The sequence below is a fragment of the Rattus norvegicus genome, chromosome 5 (assembly GCF_036323735.1).
Source record: "Rattus norvegicus strain BN/NHsdMcwi chromosome 5, GRCr8, whole genome shotgun sequence".
Classification (NCBI taxonomy): domain Eukaryota; kingdom Metazoa; phylum Chordata; class Mammalia; order Rodentia; family Muridae; genus Rattus; species Rattus norvegicus.
Window position 1 is genome coordinate 7,716,835 of NC_086023.1, and position 17,362 is coordinate 7,734,196.

The 17,362-nt window shown below is 41.5% G+C and overlaps 1 protein-coding gene across 10 annotated transcripts in view; it reads left to right on the forward strand.

The window, feature by feature from the left end:
* The window catches only part of Stau2 (staufen double-stranded RNA binding protein 2), a 244,679-nt gene that overhangs the window by 93,307 nt on the left and 134,010 nt on the right, over positions 1-17,362 (forward strand). For all 10 annotated transcript variants that reach the window (XM_063287126.1, NM_001007149.2, NM_001393676.1 and 7 more), the window contains 4 exons: positions 2,491-2,650; positions 6,072-6,179; positions 8,505-8,717; positions 15,284-15,421. In XM_063287126.1, coding sequence (XP_063143196.1) covers positions 2,491-2,650; positions 6,072-6,179; positions 8,505-8,717; positions 15,284-15,421 — 619 coding nt within the window. The remainder of the gene's footprint in view (positions 1-2,490; positions 2,651-6,071; positions 6,180-8,504; positions 8,718-15,283; positions 15,422-17,362) is intronic.

A 17,362-nucleotide genomic window follows, 5' to 3' on the forward strand; every position in this document is an offset into this window, starting at 1 on the left:
TGCCCTCAGTATAGGATATAGTCTTCCAAAACATGGTTTAGATGACACCCTTTTCTGCTCAAAATGCTATCCATTTCTCTTAGGATAGAAGTGAGATCTTTAAAGTGATTTTTAGGAGGCCTGCAGAATCTGGTTACCTCTGTGCCTTGGCCTTCCTCACCCCCACAGGTCTAGCTCGATGGGCCCCTGAATGACTTGAGTTTGTCACTTAGTGTTCTGTGTATCTCCCTCAAGTGCACCAGCCTGGATCCCTGCATGGCTTGGTCCTTACTTAGTTCAGGTCTTTACAAAGTTGCCATCTTCTCAGCGAAACCTTCCTTGGCTACCTTATCTAGACAGCTCCTGGTACTTCTGAACCCACCCTCTCATTTGGACATTTCTCTCTCAGTAGGTGTTCTCCATACATTTCTTACTGTTTGTCTTCCCTACTGTATTGTTTGGAGTTTTTTTTTTTTTGAACAGTGTCCTGTCATAAAAGACATTCTATAGGTAATTGTCGAGTTGATAGATTTTTATCATGTAACCTAGTCATTGACATTTCTTTTAGATGTGCTCTTTCTCCTCTCAGCCTCTTATCCCCTCAGCTGCACGGCTACGGTTTCCTACTCACGCTCTGCTCAGTTTCCTTAAACACAAAAGCTGGGTAGGTTTTCAACCATGAGTGTATCTTGTTATGCTATTTCTGATGCAGTCTAGAAATGATATAGTTGAGGTGTATGGCTCTGGCTTGTTTCCTCTGCCAGAGCTGAAAGACAGGAGAATCTGAAGTTCAACAGGTGGCAGCCGACAGATCTCAGGCACCACATTCAGAATTAGCAGTTCAGAAAGGTGTTTCCTTCGTGAGCAAGCATACAAGTGTAGCTGACATACAGAGAAAAGACCCAATTCAGAACCAAGGGGGACTCAGGAAGATGAAGCACCCAGTTTCTCTCCGAAGAAGAAAGCCTCTCTACTCCGAGGTTGGTCAGTTTGAAGGAAGCTATTGTTGATTACCCTAGAACTGTGTGTGACCTGAGCAGGCTTTGAACTTGTTGAGCCAGTCCATCAGCAGGGGCCTGCTGGTGGGAGACAGAAGCCTACAGAGCCTTTATTTAAGCTACCAGGCTTTTGTTTTAACTCAGGAGGCGGAGGTAGAAGCTGGCCATCTTGAAAGTTGGCCACTGTTATTCCCTAGCCTGGCCCCTCTCCCCTCTGTCTGCTTATCAGGGAATCTATTCCTGGTCTCAAACTTCCTGTGAGAGAATTAACTTACATACCGCTCAGCACCACATCAGGAATGTGCCTTGAACTGTGGTGAGAAGCCAGAATTACAGGTTAGTCTATTCATTGTAAAAAAACGGCATAGAGATACCTCAAAAACAGCAATGTCAAAACCAGTGAAACATGTCAGACCTAGAAACAGAACTAACACATGACCCAGCAGGCTCCCCACTGGAACTGATCTTGAAGAGATATCTACATTCACCTGCTTACTCATGGTCATCACGATTTGGAATCAACCTAGGTGTCCGCCAATGGACAGAGAGCTAAAAATAAATATGAATAGCAATGAGCGTTACTCAGCCATAAAAAGGGTGAAACTGTCCCACGTGCAGCAGCAGGTGTGGAGCTGGGACACAGAAATAAAAGTACTACATGTTCTTACGTACACTCGGAAGCTAATCATTTGATCTTAAGAAATGTAGAGAGTGGAACAGTAGTTACAAATTCTGAAAAGGGTGTTGGTGAAGAGAGTTGGGTTGAAGGAATGATGTATATATTCTATGTACTATAGCAGAAAAACTGTGGGTAACAAAAGTTAAGTCAGTATTTCAAAGGGAATATTTTGAATGTTCCCAGCACACAGAAATGGTCCACTTCTGAGGTCCAGGTGTACCTCAGAACATATGCCGGTTGCCCTACTCTGAGCATTGTGCACCGTATACATGATGAAATGTCATTGCCTTCTGTAATATGGATAGCTGCTATGGCCAGCTCAAAATAAGCAGATCTTAATAACTAGCATGAATTCTTTAGTTTTGTTCTGTCGATGTGATGTCCTTGTTACTTTGTGTCATAATAAGCTATCTTTCTGCCCTAATACTGCCGTTATTTATGACAAGCCCAGTAATGTACATGTAGCCACCTACGTGGGGCCACCTATGGGGAGCTTCTGCAATGGCTCCCTGTTCTTAATAGCAAACTATTACGTTCTCATCTATCATAACTGATTAAAGCTTCATTAGAAAAGCTTCTATAGGTAGATATTTTTTACTGTATTAATTTTAGTTTAATATATTTTTGTGGTATTCAGTGCACACGATTATGTATAGATATATTGACTCGCGTTTTACCTTAGAAATATATCTATAAGGTTAAATTTTTATTACAGTTGGTAAGAGATGTAGTACACAACAGTTGCTCACATTTTATGGAATAATCTTTAAGTGGTTATAAGTAGCTACAGACTGCTTCTGAGCTATCACTAATGCTGGTATCCTCTTTTTGTAGATATCATTGCCCAATGCCCAAGATCTTTTATGTTCAGTTGACTGTAGGAAATAATGAATTCTTTGGCGAAGGGAAGACTCGGCAAGCTGCCAGACACAATGCTGCGATGAAAGCTCTTCAAGCCCTACAGAATGAGCCAATTCCAGAAAAGTCTCCTCAGGTGTGGCGCTGATGCGTGTGGCGGTCTCACTCCTGTGCTACCTCAGGGAGGGCTCTGAGCAGACAGGAAAGTAATCGTGTAAGAAAAGAAATTATCTGTTCAGCTAGGAAGGGTCGTGGCAGTTTGCTCTCAGGACCCTGTGAGTATGCTGGATGCAGACGTTCCTGCTGGGAAGGCCCCGCCCACCTGTGCAGCTCACGTGCCAGGAAACATGGGACTGTGGATATGTGTATAAAGATGGAGGCGACTGTGGATATGTGTATAAAGATGGAGGCGACTGTGGATATGTGTATAAAGATGGAGGTGACTGTGGATATGTGTATAAAGATGGAGGCGACTGTGGATATGTGTATAAAGATGGAGGCGACTGTGGATATGTGTATAAAGATGGAGGCGACTGTGGATATGTGTATAAAGATGGAGGCGACTGTGGATATGTGTATAAAGATGGAGGCGACTGTGGATATGTGTATAAAGATGGAGGCGACTGTGGATATGTGTATAAAGATGGAGGTGACTGTGCATATGTGTATAAAGATGGAGGTGACTGTGGATATGTGTATAAAGATGGAGGCGACTGTGGATATGTGTATAAAGATGGAGGCGACTGTGGATATGTGTATAAAGATGGAGGCGACTGTGGATATGTGTATAAAGATGGAGGCGACTGTGGATATGTGTATAAAGATGGAGGCGACTGTGCATATGTGTATAAAGATGGAGGCGACTGTGGATATGTGTATAAAGATGGACGTGACTGTGGATATGTGTATAAAGATGGAGGCGACTGTGGATATGTGTATAAAGATGGAGGTGACTGTGGATATGTGTATAAAGATGGAGGTGACTGTGGATATGTGTATAAAGATGGAGGTGACTGTGGATATGTGTATAAAGATGGAGGTGACTGTGGATATGTGTATAAAGATGGAGGTGACTGTGGATATGTGTATAAAGATGGAGGCGACTGTGGATATGTGTATAAAGATGGAGGTGACTGTGGATATGTGTATAAAGATGGAGGTGACTGTGGATATGTGTATAAAGATGGAGGCGACTGTGGATATGTGTATGAAGATGGAGGCGACTGTGGATATGTGTATGAAGATGGACGTGACTGTGGATATGTGTATAAAGATGGAGGCGACTGTGGATATGTGTATAAAGATGGAGGCGACTGTGGATATGTGTATAAAGATGGAGGCGACTGTGGATATGTGTATAAAGATGGAGGCGACTGTGGATATGTGTATAAAGATGGAGGTGACTGTGGATATGTGTATAAAGATGGAGGCGACTGTGGATATGTGTATAAAGATGGAGGTGACTGTGGATATGTGTATAATGATGGAGGCGACTGTGGATATGTGTATAAAGATGGAGGCGACTGTGGATATGTGTATAAAGATGGAGGCGACTGTGGATATGTGTATAAAGATGGACGTGACTGTGGATATGTGTATAAAGATGGAGGCGACTGTGGATATGTGTATAAAGATGGAGGCGACTGTGGATATGTGTATAAAGATGGAGGTGACTGTGGATATGTGTATAAAGATGGAGGTGACTGTGGATATGTGTATAAAGATGGAGGTGACTGTGGATATGTGTATAAAGATGGAGGTGACTGTGGATATGTGTATAAAGATGGAGGTGACTGTGGATATGTGTATAAAGATGGAGGTGACTGTGGATATGTGTATAAAGATGGAGGTGACTGTGGATATGTGTATAAAGATGGAGGTGACTGTGGATATGTGTATAATGATGGAGGCGACTGTGGATATGTGTATAAAGATGGAGGTGACTGTGCATATGTGTATAAAGATGGAGGCGACTGTGGATATGTGTATAAAGATGGAGGTGACTGTGGATATGTGTATAAAGATGGAGGTGACTGTGGATATGTGTATAAAGATGGAGGTGACTGTGGATATGTGTATAAAGATGGAGGTGACTGTGGATATGTGTATAAAGATGGAGGCGACTGTGGATATGTGTATAAAGATGGAGGTGACTGTGGATATGTGTATAAAGATGGAGGTGACTGTGGATATGTGTATAAAGATGGAGGTGACTGTGGATATGTGTATAAAGATGGAGGTGACTGTGGATATGTGTATAATGATGGAGGGTGCCATTCACTGGCTCACATTTAACGCACGTGTACTGGACATAAACTACATTGTGTTAACTGGAGATCAAGGAACATAGGCAAACACCACAGCATATTTTAGCAGTGTAGGGAATCATTAAAGCAGCCTCATGCTTTACTCCCCAGTGAGCCACATCCCCAGCCAGAGGATAAGGAATGTAAAGAGGAAAAGATCATTTGAGAATTTGGCAGCCTACTTTAGTTTGCAAATCAAAATGTTAAGGCCATTTTGGGTGATTTTACCCATTCTTTTTTTTAAAAGATTTATTTAATTTATATAAGTACACTGTCACTGTCTTCTACTACAGATGGTTGTGAGCCACCATGTGGTTGCTGGGAATTGAACTCAGGACCTCTGGAAGAGCAGTCAGTGCTCTTAACCTCTGAGCCAGCTGTCCAGCCCCAGGTTTTCCCCATTCTTAAGACTGCATCTGCTTTCTCCGTTGAACTTCAATAATATTTCTAGTCTAGGCATTTCCTATGTATAGTCAGTGTCTTAATCTTTTCTGCCTAAGTCATTCAAACTTATACTTCAGCCTCCTAGATTATCTGTTCTCCAAACTATATAGTCTTCTTTGTTTGAATTTTTTTATAGTGGTGGACACACGTTTTGTGCTGGTGCGTGTTCACTGCAACTATTAACCACTTCTAATTAGACATAAGATTCTTGGTAACAAGAATTGTCCCTTTCTTTTCTTTTCTTCTTTTTTTTTTAAAGATTTATTTTATTTATATGAATACACTGTCGCTGTCTTCAGACACACCAGAAGAGGGCATCAGATCCGATTACAGATGGTTGTGAGCCACCATGTGGTTGCTGGGAATTGAACTCAGGACCTCTGGAAGAGCGGATTGGTGCTCTTAACCTCTGAGCCATCTCTCCAGCCCCCATCCCTTTATTTTCTTGTCTCAATCCTCCAAGTCCTGAGTAACTGGCACAGCTTTGACTCGTGGTTTGCGTTCTGTACTGTGTATTATGTAAACTCATGGGTCATGTTAGAATTGCCGTGGAAAGGGAGGCAGGACACAACTCTCAAGTACAGGAGTAGAAGATCTTCAAAGTGAGTGTTTGCTACTTCTACTTCAAACAAAACAGAACCCAAAAGCCTAGCAACATAGCCCTTGACCTTGAGAGTTCCAGGAGACTCCACGGTCCATGGCCACCTCTGCTATTTCAACTGACTGCGGAACAGTCTGAGTGTTGTGATATCTGGCCCCGGCACTGTCCTAGTATTTTTGGTTTTTGTTTGTTTGTTTTTTACTTAGAATGGTGAATCAGGAAAAGAAATGGATGACGATAAAGATGCAAATAAATCTGAAATAAGCTTAGTGTTTGAAATTGCGCTGAAGAGAAATATGCCCGTCAGTTTTGAGGTATGTGATCATGTACTTTTCTTGGTCATTTAAACAAGTTAGAGGTGTACCAGACTCTTGCAGGAGTGCACATGCTTCTTGTATTGAAATCCATTGCCAGGAAGTGATTAGTGCCTCAGAGAAATGGAAATGGCTGTAATGTTATAAGTATTGTGGGTCTCCTTGTCTTTCTTTTTTTCATGACTTTTCAGTTTTGACAATAAGATTTGTTTTCTAACCATAATTTCTGTTAATCTATAGGATTCTGTGTTTTACATTTATCATTAATTTGATCTTATTTAATTCATGTTGTAAGTCAAACTAGTATTTTGTGATACCATGCTAACATTCAATTCCTTTTAATTGTATGGAGGTCAAAACATGTTAACTTGTTTTGGGGGAGACGCTGGGGGTTGTACCTGGGAGTTTGCCACGTGCTAAGTACAAACTGATATCCTGCTTTCTACATCTAAATATGTGCAAACTAAATATTTATAAAAGTATATGAAATTTTTTAAAAGAAAAAACTTAAAAATAATTTTATCTGCCTTCCATAGTAAGAGGTCACCAGCTTTGAAGGCCATCCATAGAAAGTGAGAAGATGGAGGCAGTAAGCCCAGGCTGTGGGAGGCTCTCCTGAGTCCCTACTCGTTTACTCTTGCATTGTGCTGCTTATCGAAGGGAACGCCGGACGGAGAAACTGCTTTCTTCTTGAACACAACTCTGACAAGTCAGATACTTGACTTCTTGCCCCATAGCAGGTTGAAAGTAGCCAATGAGGAAGGCAGGGAGAGAAAGTACGTGACAGCAGACCGATTACAAGAAATCACTGGGGAACCTTGTGACGCCTCTCACACCCTTGAAACTCATGGGTGTGGAGTAGAAGTCACAGAAGTGCTCTGCTTATCTGCGGGTTATGTCAGAGTATTGGATGCTCGCACTGATGATCTAGCATGAACACTAAAAGGCTAAACATAGTTTCCCCCGTTGGTTCCCTAAATCCCGTTCTGTGTGTGTGACGTTCTATTTCTATTGGGAGGTCCCTCACACATGAACCAGAGGCCTTTCTCTACCTTACTCTTTGGGGAAAGGTCTCACACTGGACTCAGAGCTCATCTAGACTGGCTGGCCAATGACTGTCACAGGCGCCCAACTCCATGTCACCCTGTGGAGGTTTACAGATATGTGTAGCCGTGCCTGGTTCTTACGTGGATGATAGGGATCTACAGCAGGCACCTCACTGCCCTTCTAGACCATTTCCCTAGCCCAGGAAATTACATTTGTAACTGATAGGCTTGTGTGCCAGAGTGTGGAAATAAACAGTTGATGTTTAAATTGGTGAATTTAAGTTACCTGGAAAGTATACTTAAACTAACTTTTGATTCCATTGATGTAGAGTTATTGAGGTACTGTATTTGTTTAATTCCTTTTCCTAATTGGACGCTAATAGTAGAAAAAAGTTTCAATATAATATTAAGTGGTAAACCAAAGGCTGTGTGTTTCGTAGGTCAGAATTTTAAAGGAAACTTGCATTTTGAGTATTCAGGACTTGGCATCTATCTTTGCTCTACAAGCTGATATAATTTAAATGTAAGAACACATTGAATAGTTAGGAATACTCCTGGCTAAAGTTTCCATAGTTCTCGACACTGAAAACCTGCATATTTTCATGGTCTGTCAGCATGCCATCTAGATCACATCACCAGGATCCCTCAGAGTCTGACTCCCCTTGTGAGAACAACCTTCCAGGTCTCTAACAAGAGATCATTTTTCATCTTTTTCCTGTTCTTGAAAATCTTCCACAAGAGGATGCTTTATAACTCAACTGTGTTTGAAATATGTAACATGTAAACACAGATAAAAATACTGCAGTTTTTCTGCTCCATTATGATCTTAAAGAGTCCTAATCATATATGTGGTCCTATAAGATGGACTGTTGAATGAAAGACTTCATCTTTGAAATGATAAAACATCATCTTTGACTTCTGGTGTCTCACCCTCATGGGGACAGCATTAGATGTGTATGTAGCAATGTTATTTTTTTCTCTAGGTGGCGTGTCTAACCAATTGGCATGTTCTGTGCTCTTAGCTTTGTGTTCTGTAAGACATGGGTGGCGACCATGACTGACTATAAATTACATGTTAGGATTTCTTTCACCATTAGTTAATTTAGAATCAGAAATATTTTATATTAATGTAACTGATATCATACCTTCAAAATAGCCGTCTTAAAGAGATACTATAGTTTTGGCATACTTTTCCAGATTAGTTGGAGAGGCTTTCAAGATTCATGCTGTTAAATACAAATGCTGGCATGTTGATTGATATTTTGCTTGCATTTAATAGGTTATTAAAGAAAGTGGACCACCACATATGAAGAGTTTTGTTACCCGGGTGTCAGTGGGAGAATTTTCTGCAGAAGGAGAGGGAAATAGCAAAAAGCTCTCCAAGAAGCGTGCAGCAACCACGGTCTTACAGGAGCTTAAGAAACTCCCACCTCTTCCTGTGATAGAGAAGCCAAAACTATTTTTTAAAAAACGCCCTAAAACAATAATAAAGGTAAGCATATTCTTGTGACTCATTTATTTTACTTAATTACTGTAGTGATAGACCACAACATGGTATTTGTGGTCAATATAGATCACATATGTGATTGATTTCCTGTAAGATAATAATAGAGCAGAAAAATTGTATAACATTTTAATGTACTTATTTACATTTATGTATATTTATATAATTTAAATATTGCAAACCCCACTGAGTTAGAGTTGCCTTGGGTTTCTAGTTAGTAACAGGCTACAGAGCCTCACACCCTAGTAACAGTTGTTACACCACACAGCCTGTGTGTAGCAAAGCTGTATCTGTGTGAGTACACACGTATCATGGAATGACATTTTCTCAGAGTGACTCCATTGTTAAGTGACACATGACTATAGTATACTGGCTATAGACTGTTGACACTGGTTTCTTATGGTAGATCCCTCCTTTCCTTTCTGTCTCCCTCTGTTTCTTCCCCCTTTCATCCCTGATTTTCTTCCTTGTTTCCTGTTCTAAGAAACAGATCAAGAAACAGATCCTGTGATGATAAATCAATGATAATTTTATTTCTTCATATATTTCTGCTTCTTAGCATTCAGTTGTGTCTCCTTGAGTATAATTTACATCATAACCATGTAAAGTAGATGAAATTATCCCTCATTTTAGTTTATTTCATGTGCTTACATGTATGTTTATTTGCACATATGTGGGCAAGCGTATTTCTGTGTCTGTGTATTCAGACCTGAGGTATCCTTGATCATTCTCCATGTAGTCTTTGAATCAGAGACTTGCAATTAAATCCAGAGCTTACAAATTCAGCTAGCCACCTGCTCTGGGAATACCCAATCTTTGCCCATAACATACTAGGATTACGGACAGACCACCATGCCACTAGACACTTTTGTGGGTGACACAGACCTGAACTGCAGTCCTCATACCTGGGAGGCAAGCATTTTACCCTCTGAGCTTTTCTTCCAGCCCCTTTGCCTCATTTTCTAAGTAAGGCTTTACAAAGAATGCCCAGATGACTTGCTTATTTCTATTTGGCCATCTTGTGGAGGAACATGAACTCCTCCTGTCCACCATTTCATAGTAGCAGCGGGTGTGCTGGCTGCACTGCAGTTTCTTAGGACACTATGAACTGTAATAGGGCACAGGATGATAGCATATAATGTCACTATCAGGAAGGACAGCAGCAGCAAGTGGAAACCTTAAAGCACCCCATGTGCCTGACTTTGCCAATTCTGTGTCTGCCTTGCCATGCTTAATCTTTAGGGGAGACCTCTGAGGCCAACATGAATTTTGCTTTTCATTCATTACCCCCACCTTCCCTACAGAGGAAGAATCCAAAACACACAGCCTTTCAAGGTGTTATAACCATTTCTTTTATTGGGTCATATTTTATTTACATTAAAAAGGTTAAAAAAGGCAAAGTTGGGAGTGACTGACTTGGTGTTTAGTACAGTGTCCAGTGCTCAGTGTGGACAACAGGAGTGGAAGTGGAGTTTTGCACAGCTAACGTAAACCTCAAACCGCTGCACATCAGTTCCTGGCCCAGCCCACTCGTCACACACAGGCACATTGGACTGTGAGTCAAGGGCCGCACATTCAGAGTTGATAATCACCAGTGAGTTCCTCTGTTTGAATTGTGCACTGGCACACTTTATCTATTTTTCAGATTTTCACCTTTGCCTCTGCTTTATATGAAAATACATACAGGCGTGAATAACTACATGATCTTTTTAGTGAAAATTTTGTTTTCCTTAGAAGAAAGTGAAAATCGTGCCTTCCCTGGAATAGCATCTCATGTCATGTGTAATGTAGAGATAAATGGTAGACATACGTAGCACATAGATGCACTGAACATGGGCTGGAACGGTTCTGAAGAAGAGTGATGTGTTCTCACGTGTTCTAAGCTCCTGGCCAGGCAGCGAGGGGAGGGGGCCGTTACTAGTGCAGCCTTTGTAGTCAGTTTTGACATGACGTCCTGGCCTGAGCAGGTTGCATAGCATTGACATGTGTTGGCATGCTTAAGTGTGGACAATACTGGTACTTACTGCGTAATAAGTCTTCACCGAAGCATGCACCAAATGCATAAGTAACTATAAAATACTTTAAAATCACTTAGTATTAATCACTCAAATATTAAGATGGCATATTACTTGCCTACTCTAGTCACTGTCTAGTCACACGAATGTCACACAATTTATCAAAAAACCTCTCTATATAAAGTCTCTAGCTTTTCTATGAAGAACAGTGCTTTATATCAAAATGGTCATGTAAGATTGATCATGATATCTATTAAATTCAGCCCAATCTTAATAAACTGAGAGTATTAAGTTGTTAAGCTCGACAAGATACATACATTTCTAAAATGGTATATTTTTCTAATTGCTGTGTTAACTATCTATAGCCACTGAAAAACCGTTGTTAAAATGTTACCTCCCAGCACCTAGAGAGAGGAAACAGTGCTTTCAGTATATAAGTATGTTATTCTGGAATGTTCTGTCCACCATTCACATCTCCATTTGAACTGGATTCTTCAGAGATGGCTTCTCCAGGCCTCTCCTGCACTGGATAACCACCCCTGCATTTTGTTTTTTCATGCATACATCACAGTTAGAATTACTTGTGCTATGTTTGTCTTATGTAAAATAAAGCTTGGAGATTGTCTAAAATGAAGGCTGTTTTGAGAAAGGGACGTTCCTGTAATGAGCTGCAATCTAGATGATTTTAAATGTCATTATGTTGTAGGCCAATGCATAGTTTGTCTGGAATATTATATCAAGTTTTTATTATTTTCCTTATGTATTTATGTATCTTTCTCATCTGGGATACATGATTCCTTACGTTCTGTAGAGAAGATGTCTGTGATGAGTTACCTTCATTCTACTTAAAGTGATAAAAACCGTCACATTGTCATCTTATCCCTAGCATTTTTGTGATGTGCCATGCTGCTGCACAGGATAGGCATTTGTGTTTGAGGAACACATGTTTTCACACCAGAGCCGGGTTTCAGATCCAGTTGTGTGTCCACTGGAAACTGATTAATGTGAACGAACTTCTTTGGAATATAAAGATGATTTATGGGCCACCATTTTAATATGTACAGCTTATCAGATAAGCTTTTATTTGTTCTTTAATGTAATTGTCTTCTGTCAGATAAGATTTCAAAGGAGCCTCTCCAACACTGGAGATAACATTTTCTGGACACAACTATTTGTTTATAAGACTGTCCTTACTAGCTTTTAGGATAATCTGAAACTTGATATTTAAGGAATAACAGATCTGACAAGGCAATAGTACTTAATTTCAAATAAGAGACAAAGTCAAGCCACTAATAATCTTCTCTCAGATTTCTCACTTCACCTAGGTTTTACTTGTGCATGTGGTCGATTGCCACTGAAATCTGTATCAATAATAGTTCTTTGGGACATAGAGACATTCTTAGAAGAGCCTGAGATTTATCAGCAATAAACATTATGGAAAGTCTCTCATTGGAAATGCAGATTTACTTAAGCATCTTCATGTGTGTGGTGGCAACTTCTGAGTGCCATGGTTCACCCATACCTTCTTCTTAACCATTTGATGACATTCCCACTGTCGTCATTTTCTTTATTTTTGAGGCTATGATGTAATTGTCCCATTTCCTCCTTCCCTTTCGTCTCTCCGTAGCCTCCCTTATCTCCTCCTGCTCTCAGGCCCTCTTCAGTAATTGCTCTGCTTCCTCATCTCAGCAGGCCTCAGGAGCACGCGTGTCCTGCTCGTGTGGGGTTGAGGCCTCATGGTCGCCCCATCCGCTCGCCCGTCTGTCGATGTCGTCCTTGTTCAGCTCCTATGTAGGCAGTCGTATTAGTGAGACTTCACAGACGGGGCCTCTGACGTTGCTAGGAGACACTCTCACAGCAAACTCCCTCCTTGCTGCAGTGCTGCCTGAGCCTTGAACACATGGCTGGCTTCATCGACTGGGACTGGTCTCCACAGCTCTGCCTGTTCACTGGCTGTGGTCTTCTGTAAAAGTCTCCATGTGCTGTAGAGAGAAGCACCCTGGAGGAGGGGTGAGACGGCACTCACTGGGTATAAGGACAGATACTTAGCATGTAGTTGGGGATTGTGCTGATTCATTAAAGTGTTGGCTTTATTTTCTTGTCCAAGATCCGTGACTCCCCTGGCTGGCTGGCTGGGTTTCCAGTAACAGGCATGATCTCTTTCCTGCTGAGCAAGTCCTTAGGTCCAGTGAGAGTTGTTGGTTACCTCCAAGCGTGTGGGCCACTACTGCCCCTCAGCATTATTGGATCATACTGGTATTTGATGTGGTTCATGGGCATAGAGCTGGGTAGAAGAATTGTTGCTTGTCACCCTCTGGAAGCTTGCATGATGCCTTCTGGTTACTATAAAAGCTGGTCCTCAGGGAGGAGGCATTCAGGTCCCTTCCTGCTCAGGGGCCTCTAAACCCTGTGTCTGCAGTGCATGTTGGTGTCAACAGAAACAGGAGCTGAACTTCCACCCCTGCTTGGCAACCAGGGGCAATATCAATAGTCCGTAACATTTTGGGAGTCTCTTTGACAACCCTGACCAACAACTCCAAAGAGGGCTTCTCCTGCCTAATATTGGGGGTTTTGTTAGGTGATCTTTGGCTCACGGAAGGAGCACTGTCAGCCTACAGATGAAAATTTCATTTAACCTATATATTTATTTGTACATGGATTTGCATGTGTTATTGTCATTTCAGTTAATAGTATGATTTCTTAGGACTTTTAAAGACATTCTTGCTGTTAATTTACTCTTCCTTCTGCATTTAACTCCTTCCTAGTCCCTAATTAGAGCCCCCTTCCTTTTCTGCAGTCTGATCATTTGTTCTCTGTACATGACCCTTTATAACTGATTAGATCTGCAAGTACCTTAGCAAGAGCTAACCATTTCCACTGCTCTCATGTCCAGCCTAACCGTTGCCATTGTGCAGTTTACAATCTCTTTTAAAAACGTGTTTTGTGTTTGTATGTGTACATACGTGGAGGTCGGAGGATAACCTACAGGATTCTGTTGTTCTTTTCCCTACCCCCTTGGTGATTGAACTCAGGGCATCCCTCCTGTTTGGGCAGCAAGCACCTTACCACTGAGCCATCGTGCTGGCTCTGAGGTTTGCAGTCTTTCTTCTTTTCCTAGTTTCTCCTTTACACCTAGTGTTGTGCTCAGTTCAGTCTTTAGAGAAATGATTCCTAAGTTGTCTCTGTGTTCTCAATCATATTATTGCTTAATAATTCACAGCTACCTCTCGTCCAAGGCCCACAATTGTCATGCCATGTTCTGTTGTGTCTCTCTAATCTTTCACAGTGTGCACCAACTATCTGGCAGTGAGATTCCTTTTCCTCAGTACAATCATCAGATCCTCTTGATACCTTCCTTAAACATCTCTAGAGAGCTCCTTCTAGCTCTCGCTATCCCGTCTGCTGTCTTTCTTACTAGTGTGGTGAAATGGACTTCATAGTTTGGGCTACTCAGGGCTCCTTTTAGTTCAGGATTTCAAGGTCAGCTTGGGTAACGTAATGAGCTCACCCTCTTATACTCCCCCTTGTCTCAAACAAGCTTCTGTTATGCCCCTCTGGTCTTAGTTGGGGTTTCGGTCGCTATGATGAAACACCACAATCAAAAGCAACTTGAGGAAAGGGTTTATTAGACTTAGGATTCCACTCACAGCTCGTCATCAAATGAAGTCAGGACAGGAACTCAAGCAGGGCAGGAACTTGGAACAAGGAGCTGATGCAGAGGCCATGGAGGGGTGCTGCTTACTGGCTTGCTCATCATGACTTGCTCAGTCTGTTTTCTTGTAGAACCTAGGAGCACCAGTCCAGGATGGCATCGCCCACAGTGGGCTGGGCCTCCTACTTCAATCACTAGTCAAGAAAATGCCCCACAACGGTGCCTGCAGCTGGATTTTATGAAGGCATTTTCTTTATTGAGGCTCCCTCCTTTCTGATGATTTTGGTTTGTGTCAGTTGACAAAAACCTATTCAGCACTTCTTACCTTTTAGGGCTATGAGACTTCTCAAATTTCCCAAGCTGGTGGGTATATAATCATGTTTCACCATGTTTTAATGTGCATTTGCTAAGTTCTAATGAGGTTGACTAGTAGTTTTCCCACTTGCATTCTTGTGATACATCTATTCATCACTTTTAATCTGTCTTCTTTCTCTTAATGCATTTTAGGAGTTTCTAAAGGTATGTTTTGAGGACTGAATCCATCTTTTTAAAGTCACGTGTTGCAAGTATCTGTTCACAGCTCCTGTCATACCTAGTATTGTTTCTGTTTTCTGTCAGTATTTGTGAAGAGCGGCCGTGGAGCAGCACTGAGGAGATACACAGTTTTTAAAGCGTAGACACTCTACCTTATCTCTGTCTCTGCAGCCCGATCCCATGGAAGCCTAAATGTTGGGTCCATTTTACAGATTTCTGTTAAAAATCTTTCTCATGACTGGTTTATCTTTTTCAGTCAGTTTTGCTAGACTGGGGATGTCTTGGAGAACTGCTGCTTTTTCCAGGGTCTAAGTTTTGCAATCAAAATTGTGAAATTTTTCTTATGTTTATAGGCTGGACCCGAGTATGGTCAAGGAATGAACCCCATTAGCCGCCTGGCTCAAATCCAGCAGGCCAGAAAGGAAAAGGAGCCTGATTACGTTTTACTTTCAGAACGTGGAATGCCTCGCCGTCGAGAGTTTGTAATGCAGGTATCTTAAGCTTCGGAGTAAATGTTTCTGAAATCAGTGAAAAGATTGAGGGATTCTCAGGGTGGCAGTGATGTGGTGAATGCAGACGGGTTCTTGGAAGGTTTGTAGCATTTACACTGTGAAGCATTCATTTCTCTTGGGCTCACCTATCTACTTGGTGGAAGCATGCTGGTGTCAAGGACATGTTAGATGGGCAGCCTAAGGTTTGGAAGGGCCTGTGAGTTCACAGGGGTTATTTACCACAGCTTATCATTTGATGTCTGCCTCTTAACTCTTCATGTTGCAACTTACAGCCAGGGCGAGTAGTCATTATGATCAGAGACGAAGGGGGTTAGAAACAAAATAAGGGTAGATACAGGCTATGGAGATGAGCCAAGGGCATAAGGTTATGGGACGCTGGGAAGTTAGTGCTCCCATCCTGGCCAGCTGACCATGGTGGGAAATGAGGGAGAGACCTATCGTTTTTTGTGCAGCCAAGAAACTTGAAGGCTGGTTGCTCTGTGTGAGCTAGGAGTGAGCCCTAACACCCAGACTGCCTTGTTCTTTTCAAGCCTGGCCAGACACATCTGTGTTTGTCAGTTCAAGCCACAGATGGGGAGCAACCTGGGCTCTAATTGTTATTAAGAAATGCATCCAGGGCTCATGAAATGGCTTAAGTAGTTAAGAGCCTGTACTCTTCTTATAGAGACCCCAAGCCCAGTTCTTAATACTTCATAATGTTGCAGCAGGCAGTTCAGAGCCGCCTGTGACTTCAGCTACAGAGGGTGGAGGGCCTCAGACACCTCTGGTCTCTTTGGGCACCTACACTTCCTCTAGTCACATACATACAGAAAGGCACAAAATACAGACATGAGCACACTTAAAATAAATCTTTAACCAGATGTTGAAAGGTACGAAGGAAACAGTATAACAGTTCTCCATGCAAGTACGACCTTTGCCATGATGGACTCAGCTGGGACTTCTCACTTTTCTCTCTGGATTTCTTTCTCCCTGTATAGAAAATTTAAAGCTAACTTCTAACTTTGTTGTTTCAGACTTACCTAGTACATAGCTCTGAAAATTACAATCTTTTTCTTACCATGATATTCATGAGAAGAATCTTAATAACCAGGCTATACTTTATTATTTTCGAACTTTAACAGTTTCCTATGGTGAAAGAACGTTTTTATAGACCAACCCAAGGATCTTAGCTTTCAAACAATATAGATAACATCAACAGTTGTCTATTAAGTGTTGAACTGTGTATTAGATATTTCAACATCCAAACATGGAACCTTGAATTAATTAATCATTCACACATAAGCTAAGCTTTGCATTCCTGTGTGCATGTGATGCCAGGTATTGGTAAATAGTGGGACTGCCATAAACATTTCCTATGTAGTTGCCGCTCTCCTTTTTTGAGATGCTTCTGTTAGAATTGCTAAGTTACGATGTAGTGATAGCAAACCACTGCTGTAAACCCCAACGTCAAAGCTAGGAATTCTCCTGTGTCTAGACATTGGGACCAAGAGCGCTGTGCTAGCCTTTCCATGAAGTAGAATATAGTAATGTTTTTGATTCTTAGTTCTTAAGAATTCAAGAATCTATTTTGTTAATTTGAAAGGTTGAAATTACAGAATGTTTTGTTCAAGGCAAAAACTTGACCATCTGACCATCTACAGCATAGTAGAGAGCCAATTTGATCAGACATCAATATTTTTTTTTTTTTTTTTGGAGCTGGGGACCGAACCCAGGGCCTTGCGCTTCCTAGGTAAGCGCTCTACCACTGAGCTAAATCCCCAGCCCCTAGACATCAATATTTTTATGTAAAGATTTTACTTGTGGTCTTACAGCATCGGTGAGTCTTGTAGGAAGATGATCCCTGTGTGGTTTGACTTTTATACTCAAGTGATCCTTTGAATGATCATAGTGTTTGTTAGCAAGGAGTGAGAATCATTCTAG